At 41.7% G+C, this 15,903-nt stretch overlaps 1 protein-coding gene across 4 annotated transcripts in view; it reads right to left on the minus strand.

Moving 5' to 3' along the window:
- shda (Src homology 2 domain containing transforming protein D, a) overlaps positions 1 to 15,903 on the minus strand; it is a 42,550-nt gene that overhangs the window by 18,240 nt on the left and 8,407 nt on the right. For all 4 annotated transcript variants that reach the window (XM_060906233.1, XM_060906235.1, XM_060906234.1 and 1 more), the window contains 3 exons: positions 8,157 to 8,310; positions 6,860 to 7,069; positions 2,244 to 2,424 (listed from right to left, as the gene is read on the minus strand). In XM_060906233.1, the coding sequence (XP_060762216.1) occupies positions 2,244 to 2,424; positions 6,860 to 7,069; positions 8,157 to 8,310 (545 nt within the window). The remainder of the gene's footprint in view (positions 1 to 2,243; positions 2,425 to 6,859; positions 7,070 to 8,156; positions 8,311 to 15,903) is intronic.

A 15,903-nucleotide genomic window follows, 5' to 3' on the forward strand; every position in this document is an offset into this window, starting at 1 on the left:
ACAAAAAACATGCTGTTTTTCTCAACAAATTTGTAGCAGCAGTGCAATTTTTTTTTAAACAGAAAATGTAACACAAGCAGAACTAATTGTATTTATTTTCTGATCAGTGCAAAATCTCATAATTATGACCGCACATTAGTGTCATATTAGAGCTGAAGGAGGGGTCATATTCTGAGGAAAAAAATAGTTGAGGAAATGGAGTTTTAAGTCGTAAATTTATGAAGAATAAACTTGGAAATTCTCCGAGACAACAATCACATGCGTCCTGGCTGCAGTGCATTCTGAGAAATGTAGTTGAAAATCTTAGTGCTTTATTAATTTATATTGCACGATCAAGGAAGGAAGACTATTTCCTATAACTCTCAGCTCAGCCGTGGTGTGATGGCATTGAGCCAACCTTGCAAAGTGAAGCAATCTGATGCCTTGACATAAAAACCCATTTTTGAGTCCCCCCCCACCTCGCAAATTTATGATCTTCAAGAAGATGAGATTTTTTTCCCCCTCATAAATTTGCAACTTTAATCTAGGAAATTCTGAGCCCCCCCTCAGAATATTACCCCCTCTCACAGCACTATATTTCTCTCCCTCTTTTTATTTATATATTAGTGCTGTCAAGCGATTAAAATATTTAATCGCAATTAATGTCGCGACTGTCATAGTTAACTCGCGATTAATCGCAATTTAATCGCACATTTTTGTCACATGAAAAACCATTGTAATTCTCTTATCAGCATAAAAAAGTGAATGGGCTTGCTCACCGTTCGAACTACGGGGGTACACGGGGGATCCGAGATCCCCTGAAACAGACATGAGATCCCTTGAAAACATGATCTGGGAAATGTTGGGGGGTCTCTAAAATATTGGCAAAATGATGTTTATTGACATAGCAATCGTGTGTAACGGGAAGCATTTGCATATCCAAAGTGAGCGCGCGATGGAGAGCCGCGCTCTGAGACAAGCGCAAGCACCCTCCCCCCCAAGGGGAAAAAAGGGACCCCCCCGAAAATATCGGCATAGTTCGAACACTGGTTGTACCAATGTTTTTTTTTTTTTTTATTGTAGAGCATAACACGTCTTGTCACAGCCACTGCAAAGTCGGGCTGGAGCCGCCGATGGGAAAACGAAACCTAAGCCGAGCACCGTGGCTCTTCGGGGGAGGGCAGAGGACTCTGGCTGTGCGGGGCGTGGCATTACAGTCTAGCTGCTATTGTTTTTCTAAGCAAAGTCTCTGTTCCAAGTTCCGGGCAGTTTCAAAAGCTTATGAAAAACCTACATCATGTCACAGAGCGTTAATCTCACGATAAAAAAAAATTATCGCCGTTAAAATTGAGTCAAGTTAACACGTTAATAACGCGACATTTTCGACAGCACTAATATATATATATATATATATATATATATATATATATATATATATATATATATACACACACACATACACACACACACACACACACACACACACACACACACACACCTATAGCCTAGGTCACAACCGGACGTACGATTTTTTGCCCGTGCGATTTTTGGCGTTTCCCAAATCGCTGTGGTTTTTTTTGTTCATGGACAAAGACGCATGTTGGCCGCAAGTTTGTCTTGCAACCTGAAAAAAACATAAGCGCCTGTAGAGTTTGTTTGACATGATAAAGAACCTCTGCAGCCGGTCTGCGGCCAGTCTACAGCCTGAAAATCAGCACGTCACACGTGCGCCCTCCGTGCGTTTCTTGCGTTTTTTGCACGTAGACCGGCCGTAGGAGCACGTACGGCCGGTTGTGACCAAGGCTTAAAATGGCCCTAACACATTGTTGTTGATAATCGTATTGTAGTGAAAATGCAAAAATATTAGTCTCAAGTCTAATCTTTAATCTTTACTGTTATTCTTTTTTTTTTTTTAACAAATCTATTGCTATGGTGCAGCATTTTAGTCCATCATCACATCAACAGTAATACAAGCTGGTTTACTAAATGACAAATTGGACAAAAGGAGCAACATCAATCCAAGCACTTGTTTCTTGTCAAACTTAATGTTGTGCACCGTGAATGGAGAAAACATTTTATTAGCATAATTATAATCATGGTGGTTCCGTAGCTGACTACTGATGAAGGAATAAATGAATAATTACAACTGCTTGATTGACATGCAAGAATGTACGGTCATGACTATGCAAGACATGCATTCCCCCCCAAGGTATCTGAAGGGGGGAGGGAACCCACACACAACGCCACGCAGCTGTAATACATACACCTGTTGTTCCAGAGGTAATGCAGGGTCCACTCTCTCCCCCAGCATGGTGTGGTGGTCACTGGGTTTGTGTAAACTGGTGGCCTTGCTGGATGGAGGACTGGTTCTGGACACTCCAGTTCTTCTGTGCTGGTCCGTGTGGGGCAGAGTGGAGCGCTCCCAATTGCCACCATCAAACTGCACTAAAAACCACAGACAACAACCACCATCACCACTTTCAGCCAAATTGGAAAAACAGACCGGTCCAGATTTTCAAAAGAAATCCATCCATCCGTTATCCATAGCCGCTTTATCCTGTTCTACAGGGTCGCAGGCAAGCTGGAGCCTATCCCAGCTGACTATGGGCGAGAGGCGGGGTACACCCTGGACAAGTCGCCAGGTTATCGCAGGGCTGACACAGAGAGACAAACAACTATTCACACGTACAGTCAATTTAGAACCAGCAATTAGCCTAACATGCATGTCTTTGGACTGTGGGGGCAACCGGAGAAAACCCATGCAGACACGGGGAGAACATGCAAACTCCACATAGAAAGGCCCTCGCTGGCCACTAGGCTCGAACCCAGGACCTTCTTGCTGTGAGGCGACAGCGCTAACCACTACACCACCGTGCCGCCCCAAAGGAAATCTTCATGAAGGAAGAAAAAATATACCGTATTTTTCGGACTATAAGTCGCACTTTTTTTCATGGTTCTGCTGGCCATGCGACTTATACTCCGGTGCGACGTATATATGTTTTGTTTTTTTCACCGTGGAATAACTGGAGCTGATGCTGAGTCTGACGACAGCCACGCAGAAGAAGAGGAAACGGCGCTTCATCTGCCGCTGGAGGCAGAGTTGTTCAGAAGCGACACCAAGGATGAGGAATTCAATGGATTTGCTGATTTGGAGTGAAATCATCAGCTTGATAAACTTGATTGACCTGTGTTTTATTATTAATGATAGGCCTATAGTTATTTAAATAGGTTATGTAGTGATTTTAGGCAGTGCTTAATTTGTGAAGTGGGAGGTCCCGGAACGCAGGAGGTGGGTGGGTCCGGCGACTCAAAAAAAAAAAAAAGGCGGGGGATGGTTTACTATAACTTAAAGCACATGCGCTTATTGTGTGTGTAAAATAATAATAATAATAATAATAATAATAATCAGACATTATGATCTTAGAAAACGCTTTAGTGACAAACAGTTACAGACAGTAATATGTCGTGATATTATATTATAAAATATGAATTTTTATTAGTCTATATATTAAATTATATATTACATTTATCTTCTAAAATAACAGACTGTACTCATCACAACCGGTTTATTTCACCATTGGAGATCAGATCACACAAGACATGAGTTAAATGACTCATTTTAAGGATTTAAGTAGGGGATTTAAAAGCGGTTGTTTTTTTTTTTCACTAGACGGTTGTTTTTACTACCGTACCTGTCTTTGGAGATGATATACCTATAGCCTACTTGACCTCTGATTTGATGAAATAAAATTCGACAAAAATGAAGAATGACTCTCCTCGATGATGACTACAGCTTTAATAACACAGATGAAAGAGCTATGGGGCGATGATAAGCCCTACCGGTAAAAATATTCTAAAAGCAAACTGATTAATGCATCAGTAATAGGCTACTAATATTAGTTATAATAATAATAATAATAATATAGGCTATTAGTAATAACGATAGTGATAGTATTAAAGATAGTAGTAGATATTTAAAATAATCAGACTGGGCTACTTGCAGGACAAAGGGCGCGTTATCACTGCTCAGCTGTTCGTTTATTAAATAAACAATGCAGTCGCGCAGTAACCACGCGCCGCTTATCAGATAGAATCACAGATTCTATGGATAGAATAACCCTTCAAAAAAGTGCGACTTGTAGTCCGGTGCGACGTATATATGTTTTTTTCGTCTTCATAATGCATTTTTTGGCTGATGTGACTTAAACTCCGGAGCGACGTATAGTCCGGAAAATACGGTATATTTTATATATATATATATATATATATATATATATATATATATATATATATATATATATATATATCGGCTGTATAAACTATAAAAATGGAAGGTCAATTACTTTATAAGAACAACGATCAAGACGAGTGAACCCTATTATTTTTTAATGGATGATCATGTCATCTTTCTCTCTCTCTCTCTCTCTCTCATTATGGCGGCTGTTCTTCAGGGCTAACTGGGATGTTCATGTCTCCTGAGCAGCAGACAATCAGTCAAATTCCATCTGTATTTCACTTTTAAAACTCTTCTTGACCCCCCCCCTCTCTCTCTGTTTTTACATTAGTGACTAATTTATTTGAGAAATATAGCATGTTCCATCTCCTACTCTTTTTCAACTTATAGACCACTGAAACCCATGCACTGCATCAATACAGGGTTTACACTACCGTTCAAAAGTTTGGGGTCACTTTGAAATGTCCTTATTTTTGAAAGAAAAGCACTGTTCTTTTCAATGAAGATCACTTTAAACTAATCAGAAATACACTCTATACATTGCTAAGGCCAAAAAAAAAAAAAAGGGTGTTTCCGGTAACCTGACCGATCGAGAATTTCCGCGTCGAAATTGCCGACCGTAAAGTTATTACAAATTTCCCTCGATATTTTAGTGCAAGCGGCGTTAGTTTGTCATAATTTTTTGTTTCAACGCATTCAAGTTGTGAAAGAAACGATAAAAATGCCACTTCTATCAGCCCTCCTGCATAAACATGGAAGCGCACTTGTATACTGAAGGAGGAAGGGGAAACTGAGCCGAGCCGCCATTTTGAATCCTCATTCAAGGCTGTAATGCAAATTGCTTCCTCTTCAGTATACAAGTGCACTTCCATGGCAGGGAAAAACACTACGTTTTGCCGCCTATGTAGTCCCCTATTTATACAAATAGGAGTCATTCAGGATTCAGCCATGTTTTTGCTCGGTGTTTTTGCTCGACCCAAGTTCTACAGTAGGCTAGGCTAGGCCGTCTGCTTTTAATGGAAGTAGCCTAGCCTAGGACATTATTCCTTGATAAGGTGTTTTCATGTTATTACATGAAAATATCATGAAATAACGTGATAATTTCGTATCATGAAATTACGTGATGTTATGTTATTACATGATAAATATATTGTAAAAACGTGATAACTTTGTTAACAATATCTTTTCACGTAATTACTTGATTCTAAGCCAATTTTTTTGAGTGTGGCAGCAATACGCTTCCGTAGATCATAACTCGAACTCTTGCGATATTTTTTTTAAATTCGTTTAAAGATTTAAAACACTTATTTTATTATGATGTGTGGTATAAAGGATTCTGTGCCAAAATACTATTTTGTAAGATGTTTACTTGTGTTAATTTTTTCGAACAAAATAAAAAAATTAAGGAAAAAAAAAAAAAAAAAACTTTTTCCTACCTACCGACCTTATTTTAGTATTTCATGTTACCGGAAACACACTTTTTTTGGGGGCCTAATGTGGTAAATGACTGTTCTAGCTGCAAATGTCTGGTTTTTGGTGCAATATCTCCATAGGTGTATAGAGGCCCATTTCCAGCAACTCTCACTCCAGTGTTCTAATGGTACAATGTGTTTGCTCATTGCCTCAGAAGGCTAATGGATGATTAGAAAACCCTTGTACAATCATGTTAGCACAGCTGAAAACAGTTTAGCTCTTTAGAGAAGCTATAAAACTGACCTTCCTTTGAGCAGATTGAGTTTCTGGAGCATCACATTTGTGGGGTCGATTAAATGCTCAAAATGGCCAGAAAAATGTCTTGACTATATTTTCGATTCATTTTACAACTTATGGTGGTAAATAAAAGTGTGACTTTTCATGGAAAACACAAAATTGTCTGGGTGACCCCAAACTTTTGGACGGTAGTGTAAATGAGCAACTTCTTGTGATCGCACATATTGTGCAGCAAACAGTCTTTAACCCACAGTCCATGAACAGAGCATTCATATTGCAAAGTCCTTGGACAAGTATCTTCCTGATCCTGCTGTGACTCATGGCCCTGGAAGACTGTCAGACTGATTTAACACTCCTGATCTGACAGGCACACTGTGCCTGCTCACTGAGCTGAGGGCAAAAGAGCATGCATGGTTGTGGTATCTGACCACATGTCACCATGGTGCTTAACAGCTCTTAATAATTTACGACACCAGTACAGAAAACAATACGAGTAACTTAAGAAGCTCGAGTTGACGCAGCAAATTGTGAAATGACTTAAAAATACTGTTAGCTTGCTTAGCCAGTACAAAACTCGAGGCTTAATTAAATACTGAAAAACAGTCTCAAAAAGAGAGAGAGTCTGGTTAGGTTCTGTTTCGCTGTGATGTTGCTACACTTCGCTGTTGCGGTCTCCAATGCCTTCTAGTTCACTTGAGAACTCCAACGTGTATGATCACATCAAATGGTAGATTTCGTTACAAAACTGGTGCTCAAGCTACAACGCGCCTGTAATTTACCATTGATAACCTCCAAACAACGTTCATGTTCACGTGACGGGAAAGGAATCCATGTACTTGGCCAGAATTCAGGATACAGTTTGGATTTGGTGGAGAAAGGCTAAAAATCAATCATTCAGGGTTTTGGTTCGTAGCTTCGGGGTACAGCAGGGCTCACCAGCTAACGCCTTGGAGATGTTTTCCTTCTTCCATTCCCAGGGCTGGTCATACTCATCTGCAGGCCTCTCGTCGTCCTGGGGCAATCGGCTCTCCCTCTCATCGTCTGGGAAACCGGTCCTGTAGTGTCCACGCTCTTCATATGGACTGTCGTAGAGCTGCGGGCTTCCCCGAGAGACAGTACGGCCGTGCTCCAAGCCGTGCTGCAGCTCTACAGGGAAACAGAACCAGCCCATTGGCAGTGGGATAATGCCTTTAGCAAGTGGGTTTAACTTATTTATAGGAGTAACAGAAAGGAAAAAAAAAAAAAAAAAGTGACTGATGGTATAATTTGACGTTTTATCAGTTAAGGCTACGGACATTTAAAACGTACAGTATTTTATGCACAATCGCTGTAAGACTAGGCAACAAAGATTAAAAGCAAAAAAACACCCATTACTTAATCTTCCACAGATCTTGTAGGCTTTAACAGAAACTGCACTGCTTTGCTAAAGTTTCCACTCCAACAAACAAAACAGTTTAACTGGGAATTAAATTAGATTCCAGTTTTTTTTTAAAAAGTAGTCGTTCTCAGAAACTGATAACTGCTGCAAAAAGCTCCTAATTCACAATTCAGACCTGTACAGCCAAATGAAATAGCCAGCCTTATCGTAACGTGTACCCTCCTAGCCTAGAAATAGAGTAAATACTCTTTCCGGTAATGCATTTTTGTGGTTTAAAACGTTTCCCAAATTACCGCTTAATGCTCTCTGTTGCCCCTTTTCCACCAAAGCAGTTCCAGGGCTGGTTCGGGGCCAGTGCTTAGTTTGGAACCGGATTTTCTGTTTCCACTGACAAAGAACTGGCTCTGGGGCCAGAAAAACCGGTTCCAGGCTAGCACCAACTCTCTGCTGGGCCAGAGGAAAGAACCGCTTACGGGGTTGTTAAGACCAACAATAACAAGACCGCGAAAGATCGCCATTTTTAAGCGGCGAGAAGCAGCAGCTGTACAAACGTGAAGTCATCCATTATTATTATTATTGTTGTTGCTGCTGCTTCTTCCGCGTTGTTTTTGCTTCGATATTCGCGCCAAGGTTTATGCAAACGTAGCGACGTAACTGACGTATACAGCGACGTAATGATGTGGCTTCCCTTCGCACCGCGAGCTATGGAAAAGCAAACTGGTTCTGAGCTGGCTCGCAAGTTGAACGAGTTGTGAACCAGCACCAGCACTGGCCCCGAACCAGCCCTGGAACTGATTTGGTGGAAAAGGGGTATGTATGATCCGCAGGGTTTGTGTAATAGTGAAAGCAGCTCACCTGTCATGACTCTCTGGGCCTCGAACGGTTCCATGTAGCTGCTGCTGTTTTCTACGGAACCGGACTCCCAGCCGAGATGGGCTCGTGGGTCTGGACGAGCATCAAATGGGTCTGAGTAATCCGTGTCCCCCACTGCTGGAGCGGAAGGAACAACCTAGGGGGATGAGGCAGAGATTAAGCACTGTCTGTGGACAAAAGATTGATGGGAGAACAGAAGAGCACAGGGGTGGGGGTTAAGCGCTGCCTGAGGGGAGCTCTGATCAACACGAAACGTAAAAAAGAAAGACTGCACTCTCAGTCTTGGCATTTATACTGCTTATTACCGGCCTAAAAAAAAAAAATACATCACAACGAGGACCACAATGTTCTAGGAGTGCAATGCCACACTTAAGTACAGCTTACTAACAAAGGAAAAGATATGAGAGAGACTGATCAGTGTCAGTACTGACGTTGATGCTGATGTGGTGCTCCAGTGTTGACTTTTGCCTGATAAAGGCTGCTCTGGCTTTATGAGCTCTTTGCATGCCGAAGGCTTGTTTTGACGAATTTGGGCGATGTTGCATGCAGCTCGTGAGAGTTCAGGGCCAGTTTTTGCCCTCTTTTCAAAAATGTACGTTTGTTATAGGAAGAATCTCCTTTTGCTGCTCATCGAGTTCTGCTTCTGTTCTAACAACAGAGTCTTATTTCTGATATCGGAGTAAACAGCCTTAGAGGGTAGGTCAGCGCACGGCCGACTTCACAACAGCCTGTAACGACGACGCGTCCGCCTCAAATTGGAAGTCGGAGCTTGGAATTGCATCATTTTTGACCTTTGTGAGCATCAAAAGCTCATGAACTTGTTTTACCTTCCCCAAACTACTGATTAATCGAAAGCAAATCCTACTGGGGGATTTTTTTTTTTTAATTGTTGTTGGTTTGAGCAGTAGGACCAGACGACATAACATCATCAACATCGCAATAAATGGCACCACAAACTTTACTAAGACTACGTTCAGGCTGCACCCTGAAACGACCCATATCCGATTTTTTTGCCCATATGCGACCTGTATCCGATTTGTTATTGACAATCTAAACGACACAGATCCGATTTTTTCACATGCGACCCAAGCCGCTTGGATATGTGGTCCTAATTCCGATGCATATCCGTTATTTTCACATGCGACTGCAGTCTGACCGGACAGGTCGCATTCATGCGACCTACACGTCATCAACAAGAGACAAACGTCACTATTCTGCGTTGGCTAATCCCACCTCTTTGGTGGAAAACAACATTTGTACAGTTTTCAGAATTTAAATAGACTTTTATAGAATTGATCAAGCTAATGTTGGATTTGGTAGGGACCTGGATGTTGATCTGTTAGCCTGAACAGTTTCTATAACTGATTTATAACTTAAACCATCCTGTATTACAAGATTATAAGATTGTTCTGGAAATTTCCAGTAATTTGACACCTTCGGTCTCATTAGTCTGCTGCCCACATTAATCAGATTATTGTGTGAGTTCCGCCGCCGCCGCCACAAAAACCACATCGCCAGGTCTCGCCTCATCTCCATAGCAAACTGCACTGGTGTTTCTGCACCTTGAGCCAGCGCTGAGAGAAGTTGCAGAATTCAGCTGGCTATAAACAATCTAAATAAATATTTATAAAAATGTAGAAAAAGTTTATTAATATGACGAAATAAATATGTGCAAATTATTAAGCCTGAATTAAGAGTTTGGTAATACAGCGGCCGTATCCCAAATGACTGCCTACTGAAGCTCGAGTGCACTATATAGAGTTTAAAAATCCATTACTTCCTAGTAACATGTAGTGCACTTATATAGAAATTAGAGAGACATTTAGGAGTCAACCCTCGTTACCAGGCTACACGTTTTCATTTCAGTTCAGAAACAAAAACACACACGAGACCTCACACTTTAACACTAACCAGATAATTAAACAAACAAACAAAAAAGAAATCATTAAACTTGAAGAGTGCACTTTTTTTTGTTTACGTATTACGTAGATGTGCTTATTACGTGTCAATTTGCGCATGCGGGACACTTTTGGGTCGTTTTCCGTTCGTATTGGAGATCGCATACAAGTCTCATATAATTGGTAATGTGAACGGCCTAACAAAAAAATCGGATTTCACAACAAATCGGATATGGGTCGTTTCAGGTTGCAGTCTGAACGTAGGCTACATCCACACGACAACGGCAACGAGATGTTATTTAAAAAAATATCGCGTCCAAATGGGCAACGATCAGTAAAATATCAGGTCCATATGGCAACGCAACGCTTGCTGAAAACGATGCAATACACATGCCACACCTCTAGGGGCGCTGTAAGACGGTCCCTTCGGAGACACCAGAACAATAGAAGTAGTAAGGACGCATGCGCATAAACTATTATGCGCGAGACTTCATATTAGCCACAAAGTCAGAAAAATCTGTTCGTAAAATTACATTATAATGACCAAATACAATGAAAAGTATTTTTCCAGTCTCACCTGTGAAAGGTAATCCCATGTGATCTCGTTTGGACGGTAAACCTGTTGGTACAGTTAAAAACGCAGCACATGAATGAGGCATCTTTATTCTCCGCTTTGACCCATCCAATATGGCGGCGAGGATGACGTATGATTCTACGCGGAAGGCGGCGTCTTTAATGGTCCGGAATAAATTGAATGCTACACGTTGATGGATTAATTTGTTCTTCTACGCCCTTTTTGAGGAATGTATTGTAGGACTTAAACCAACATCTGAAGAGGTGAGATCGCTCCTTTTTTTCTCTATTTTTGCTGGCGGGATTGACTCTGCCATTCTCTCTCTCTCTCACTTTGCACCATTACACAATAAATATTTCACAGTGAAAATATTTTGTAAGCGCGTTTCATGAACCAAGTTATAGGATTTGTTGACAACTCGCATCGAGTTCGTTACACTTCTACCCGGCGTGAAGCACTCAGTCATGTGGTTGTGACGTCATCGTAAACAAATCCATTCTACTCATCTAGACGACTTCGCAACGGCAACGTTGCCAGATCTTTCCACTCTGGAACCTGTTCTCAAAAGATTGCGTTTTGGGGCACCCAAAACGCCGGTGCCGTGTGGACGCCAGGCCGAAACGATAAACAATTGTATTGGATTCACCTGAATCTGTTGCCTTGTGGACAGGGCCGTAGTGTAAGATATCGGTGGTATCCTCGGTATTTCCATAACAATTGTAAACTGATTAGATGTTAAAAATATGTACTGCAATCTTAGATTCTAATTTGTTGAGCTCAGAATTGTACCTCACCACCACCACCCTTTCAGCGTTAATGTATTTTTCTCGACATTAAAGACGACTCGCTGAACTCAACTTTTCTTCAATTTTTCCATCACCTTGGGAAAACCATGGTGGTGGTAGCATCACGTGGTAGAGATGGTTTTCGTTAACAGTGACTCGGGAAGCAAGTCAAGGTTGAGGGCAGGATGGATGAAACCAAATAAAGAGCAATTCCAGAAGAATTCCAGCCTGAGAGACTTGAGAATGGGTCAGAGGTTCACTTTCCAACGAGACAGCAACCCTAAGCATAGCTGGGCTTGAGGACCTCTTACCCTTGTCCCATTGAGTAGGAATTCCACAGTAGGGGTTGGGTGTGGTTTTCTTTGTTTTTTCCTCAGTTGGGAGTTCCAAGTTATGAGCTTTACTCAAAACACAGCATTAGCATCAACATGTCCTGGTTATGCATGAGCGCTTGAATTCGTCTTTTATCTTAAGCACTCGCATGACTAATCTAATGTTGACCTGAATTAAAAGTTAACTTTTGTAATCAGGTCTAATCATGGTGAATTACAGGGTCTTTGGGCTGACAAGGGGAAAATTGCACGTACTGATCTAATGAATGTATTGTATAAGCACAAGAGGGGGAAAAATATTCTGGAGGCATAAAGATTAAGTACAGCTTGTGCAATTAAAACCAATTTCCCTCGCAGCGCTCAATGCACCGTTGCAGTCAAAAGAATAATCACCAAGTAATCCAGTGTATTGATAAAATGTTCTTAGGGATGGTGGGGGGAGCATGTCCATGAAGGCATAATCTAGGTCCTCGATTCAATCAGGTCCAATTCAGAAGTAAAATAAGGCCATCCTTAAAAAAAAAAAATCCGTTTCCTGTCTGTCCACCGGGTGAGCAAAAAAATTTTCAGTAGGGAGGGAGGGATTTTTTTTTTTTTATTATATATATTTGTGCTGTCAAGCGATTAAAATATTTAATCGTGATTAATGTCGCGACTGTCATAGTTAACTCGCGATTAATCGCAATTTAATCGCACATTTTTGTCACATGAAAAACCATGTAATTCTCTTATCAGCATAAAAAAGTGAATGGGCTTGCTCACCGTTCAAACTACGGGGGTACTCGGGGGATCCGAGATCCCCTGAAACAGACATGAGATCCCTTGAAAACATGATTTGGGAAATGTTGGGGGGGGTCTCTAAAATATTGGCAAAATGATGTTTATTGACAGCAATCGTGTGTAACGGGAAGCATTTGCATATCCGAAGTGAGCGCGTGATGGAGATCCGCGCTCTGAGACAAGCGCAAGCACCCCCCCCAAGGGAAAAAAAGGGACCCCCCGAAAATATCGGCATAGTTCGAATACTGGTTGTACCAATGTTTTTTTTTTTTTATTGCAGAGCATAACACGTCTTGTCACAGCCACTGCAAAGTCGGGCTGGAGCCGCCGATGGGAAAACGAAACCTAAGCCGAGCACCGTGGCTCTTCGTCCCGAGGCGCGGGGCTAGCACGCCCTGCCCGGGCTGGTTCTTTGGGGGGGAGGGCAGAGGACTCTGGCTGTGCGGGGCGTGGCATTACAGTCTAGCTGCTATCGGTTTTCTAAGCAAAGTCTCTGTTCCAACTTCCTGGCAGTTTCAAAAGCTTATGAAAAACCTACATCATGTCACAGAGCGTTAATCTCGCGATAAAAAAAATTATCGCCGTTAAAATTGAGTCAAGTTAACACGATAACGCGACATTTTTGACAGCACTAATATATATAAGAAATCGACCCAGGACATGCTGGAGGGACTATTGCTGCGTTCATGTGCTATAGGAAGATGATATTTTCCAGTTGGGAAGTGGTATTTACCAGTGTGTTGTGTTCACATGCTTTTGTTGTTGTTGATAAATTAAAGATGGTGGACCAGATTCAAGTTAGCAATAGTTAGTTAGCTAGCTATCATTAGCAATAGCGTCTGCTCTGGATAGGTAAAAACAAACCATAACACATTTTTAAAGGAAACAGATTTCTAACGTATTATATTACACTTGTTAATGACGCAACATTGCATAGACACAAAAAACTACCCACTAATACTAGTAAAAAAAAAAAAACTTTAGTAGCGTACAATGCTTAACATTCAAGTGTCTTGTACCGCTCGTCGCCATGTTGAAAAGGTTAAAGTTCATCTCATCTCGGCAACTCGTGTATCAAAATTTTCTACGAGTTGCCCAGTGGAAAATACCACAAGAGGGGGCGTTCATGTGTGCTTTCCATGTCAGCGTTTGGTATTTACCATAATTCCTATAGCACATGAACGCAGCATATGTCTCTCGGCTGGCCTGGGAACGCCTCGGTGTTCTTCCTGAGGAGCTGGCCGAGGTGTCTGGGGAAAGGGAAGTTTGGGCTTCCATGCTTAGACTGCTGCCTCCGCGACCCGGTCCCGGATAAAGCGGAAGACGACGAGACGAGAAATCGCAATGCTGTTTGCTTTTTCTTTCAGTACTTTTTTATTACAAAAGCAGACACATTTAATAAAATGACAGTTTAATCAACTGAAACTTGTACAAAAACACGGACTTTTTGTAGTTCTAAATCGACCGTTAGGCCTAGTTCGGATGAAATTACACTATTAAAATGATCACTGAACGATTTGTTTTTCTGAATCTTTACTATTTTGTTGTTCGCTAGAATACCATTTTGCGATTTCACACTTAAGCAAATGTTTGAAAACTCCGGATCTCCTTCCTTCATGGTGGCTGCCATTTTTTTGTGCCGCACGGCGCATGCGCAGAGCTGGTTCGATTCTATATTCTGCGCGGAATGCGTAAATGTCAAGTTCGATTTTAGATTTACGAACCTGAAAAAAATGTCGAAAAACCGGCGTTAAAAAAAAAAAATTTCAACCGCACAAACGGCACTCACCCGGCCGGTGGACCGGAAACAGAACATTTTTTAAATAATGGCCTAAGAACCTGGATATCCAGAATTTGACAAACAAGCCTAGCATGCATTCTATTCCCTCCCTGACCGAACGGAACCCTTGTATTCACACAAGAATCGCTTCCAGATGGATGTTCATAAATCCAAACTTGCAGAATAAGTAACAGTAACACTGAACGCCCTCCCCCCAATCACGCTGAGAAGACTATGGTGGTGGTAGCATCATGTCACGGGGATGCGTTTCATTAGCGGGGACTGTGAAACTGGTCAGGGTTGAGAGCGAGACAGATGGAGCCAAATACAAAACAAATACAAGAAAATGTGTTCCAGCGCGAGGCCACATTTCCACCACAGGAGCTTAATTTAAATTACTCCTTCACTGTAGGTTTCTATCTGCAGATCAAGAATTACTACGGTAGAGCCGACCAGATTGTTCACCACAAGCTTAACAGAACGATTTGCATCCAGGATTTGAGAGAAAACCCCTAAGCTTAGCTACCAAAACGATTACATTCTGTGCCACCATGACCGCAAAGGCAAGTATTTTCAGAGGCAAAACAGTTCTTAGTGCCTCGTCATTCACAGCAAGAAGCAAAAAGGCTCAAAGAATAAAAGTCTGCTTTGTGTGCGTTCGGAGCTTGGGGAGAAGAAAAATGCGGGCCTGAATGGGGACAGTCACGGCTGTATCGTAGAAGTGCAAAGCAGGAACTCGTCCAGGGATCGTCTAGTTCTTGTTTAGTTAAAGAACCCTTTAATTGTCCTAAAGGTTCGGGAAGCTCGTTCAAAGCGCACCTCAAGATTCTCCCATGGACTATAAAAACCACTTTTCCCTTTACACTCACCAGCATAAATATGTGCACCAGATGCCTGGTACTTAAAACACACATTTTAGGTAACTAATTTAAAGAAGCAGACTTTTGCTAGTATTTGGGGACAGTCGATATAGCTCTCGACATCATTTTATGAGGAGATTTTCAGGGAAGAGAGGAAAAATTAATTGTCTCTCAACCAGAAATTCCATTTCGCAGCATCCTCGGTCAAGCTGCCCAGTGAGGAAAATAATAAATCCTCTTACCGAACAGTAATCTTCAGCCTCATAGCCAGACACAACACAGACTGAGCTACCACGATCGATGCTGCAGGCTTTTACATCACATCTGCACCTGAGCACCTGTTTAAGTGCATTGCAAATGTAATTTATAAGCTCCATTAAGGCCAGTCTTCCACATGAAGATCTCCAGTGTACTACCATTAGGATGATGTACACTTTGGCCAGGCTATTTTTCATTGAAGACACTTTCAAAGCACATCTGTGCTGCCTAAAGCCTAGGTCACAACCGGACGTACGATTTTTTGCCCGTGCGATTTTTGGCGTTTCCCCAAATCGCTGCGTTTTTTTTTGTTCATGGAGAAAGACGCACGTTGGCCGTAAGTTTGTCTTGCAACCTGAAAAAAAACGTAAGCACCCGTAGAGTTTATATTAGGGTGTTCACACGGCACATATTTGCATCGATGCTGCACCGATGTATTTTGTTGCGATATATCTTACACCG

Source organism: Neoarius graeffei, chromosome 23 (genome assembly GCF_027579695.1).
Source record: "Neoarius graeffei isolate fNeoGra1 chromosome 23, fNeoGra1.pri, whole genome shotgun sequence".
Lineage (NCBI taxonomy): Eukaryota > Metazoa > Chordata > Actinopteri > Siluriformes > Ariidae > Neoarius > Neoarius graeffei.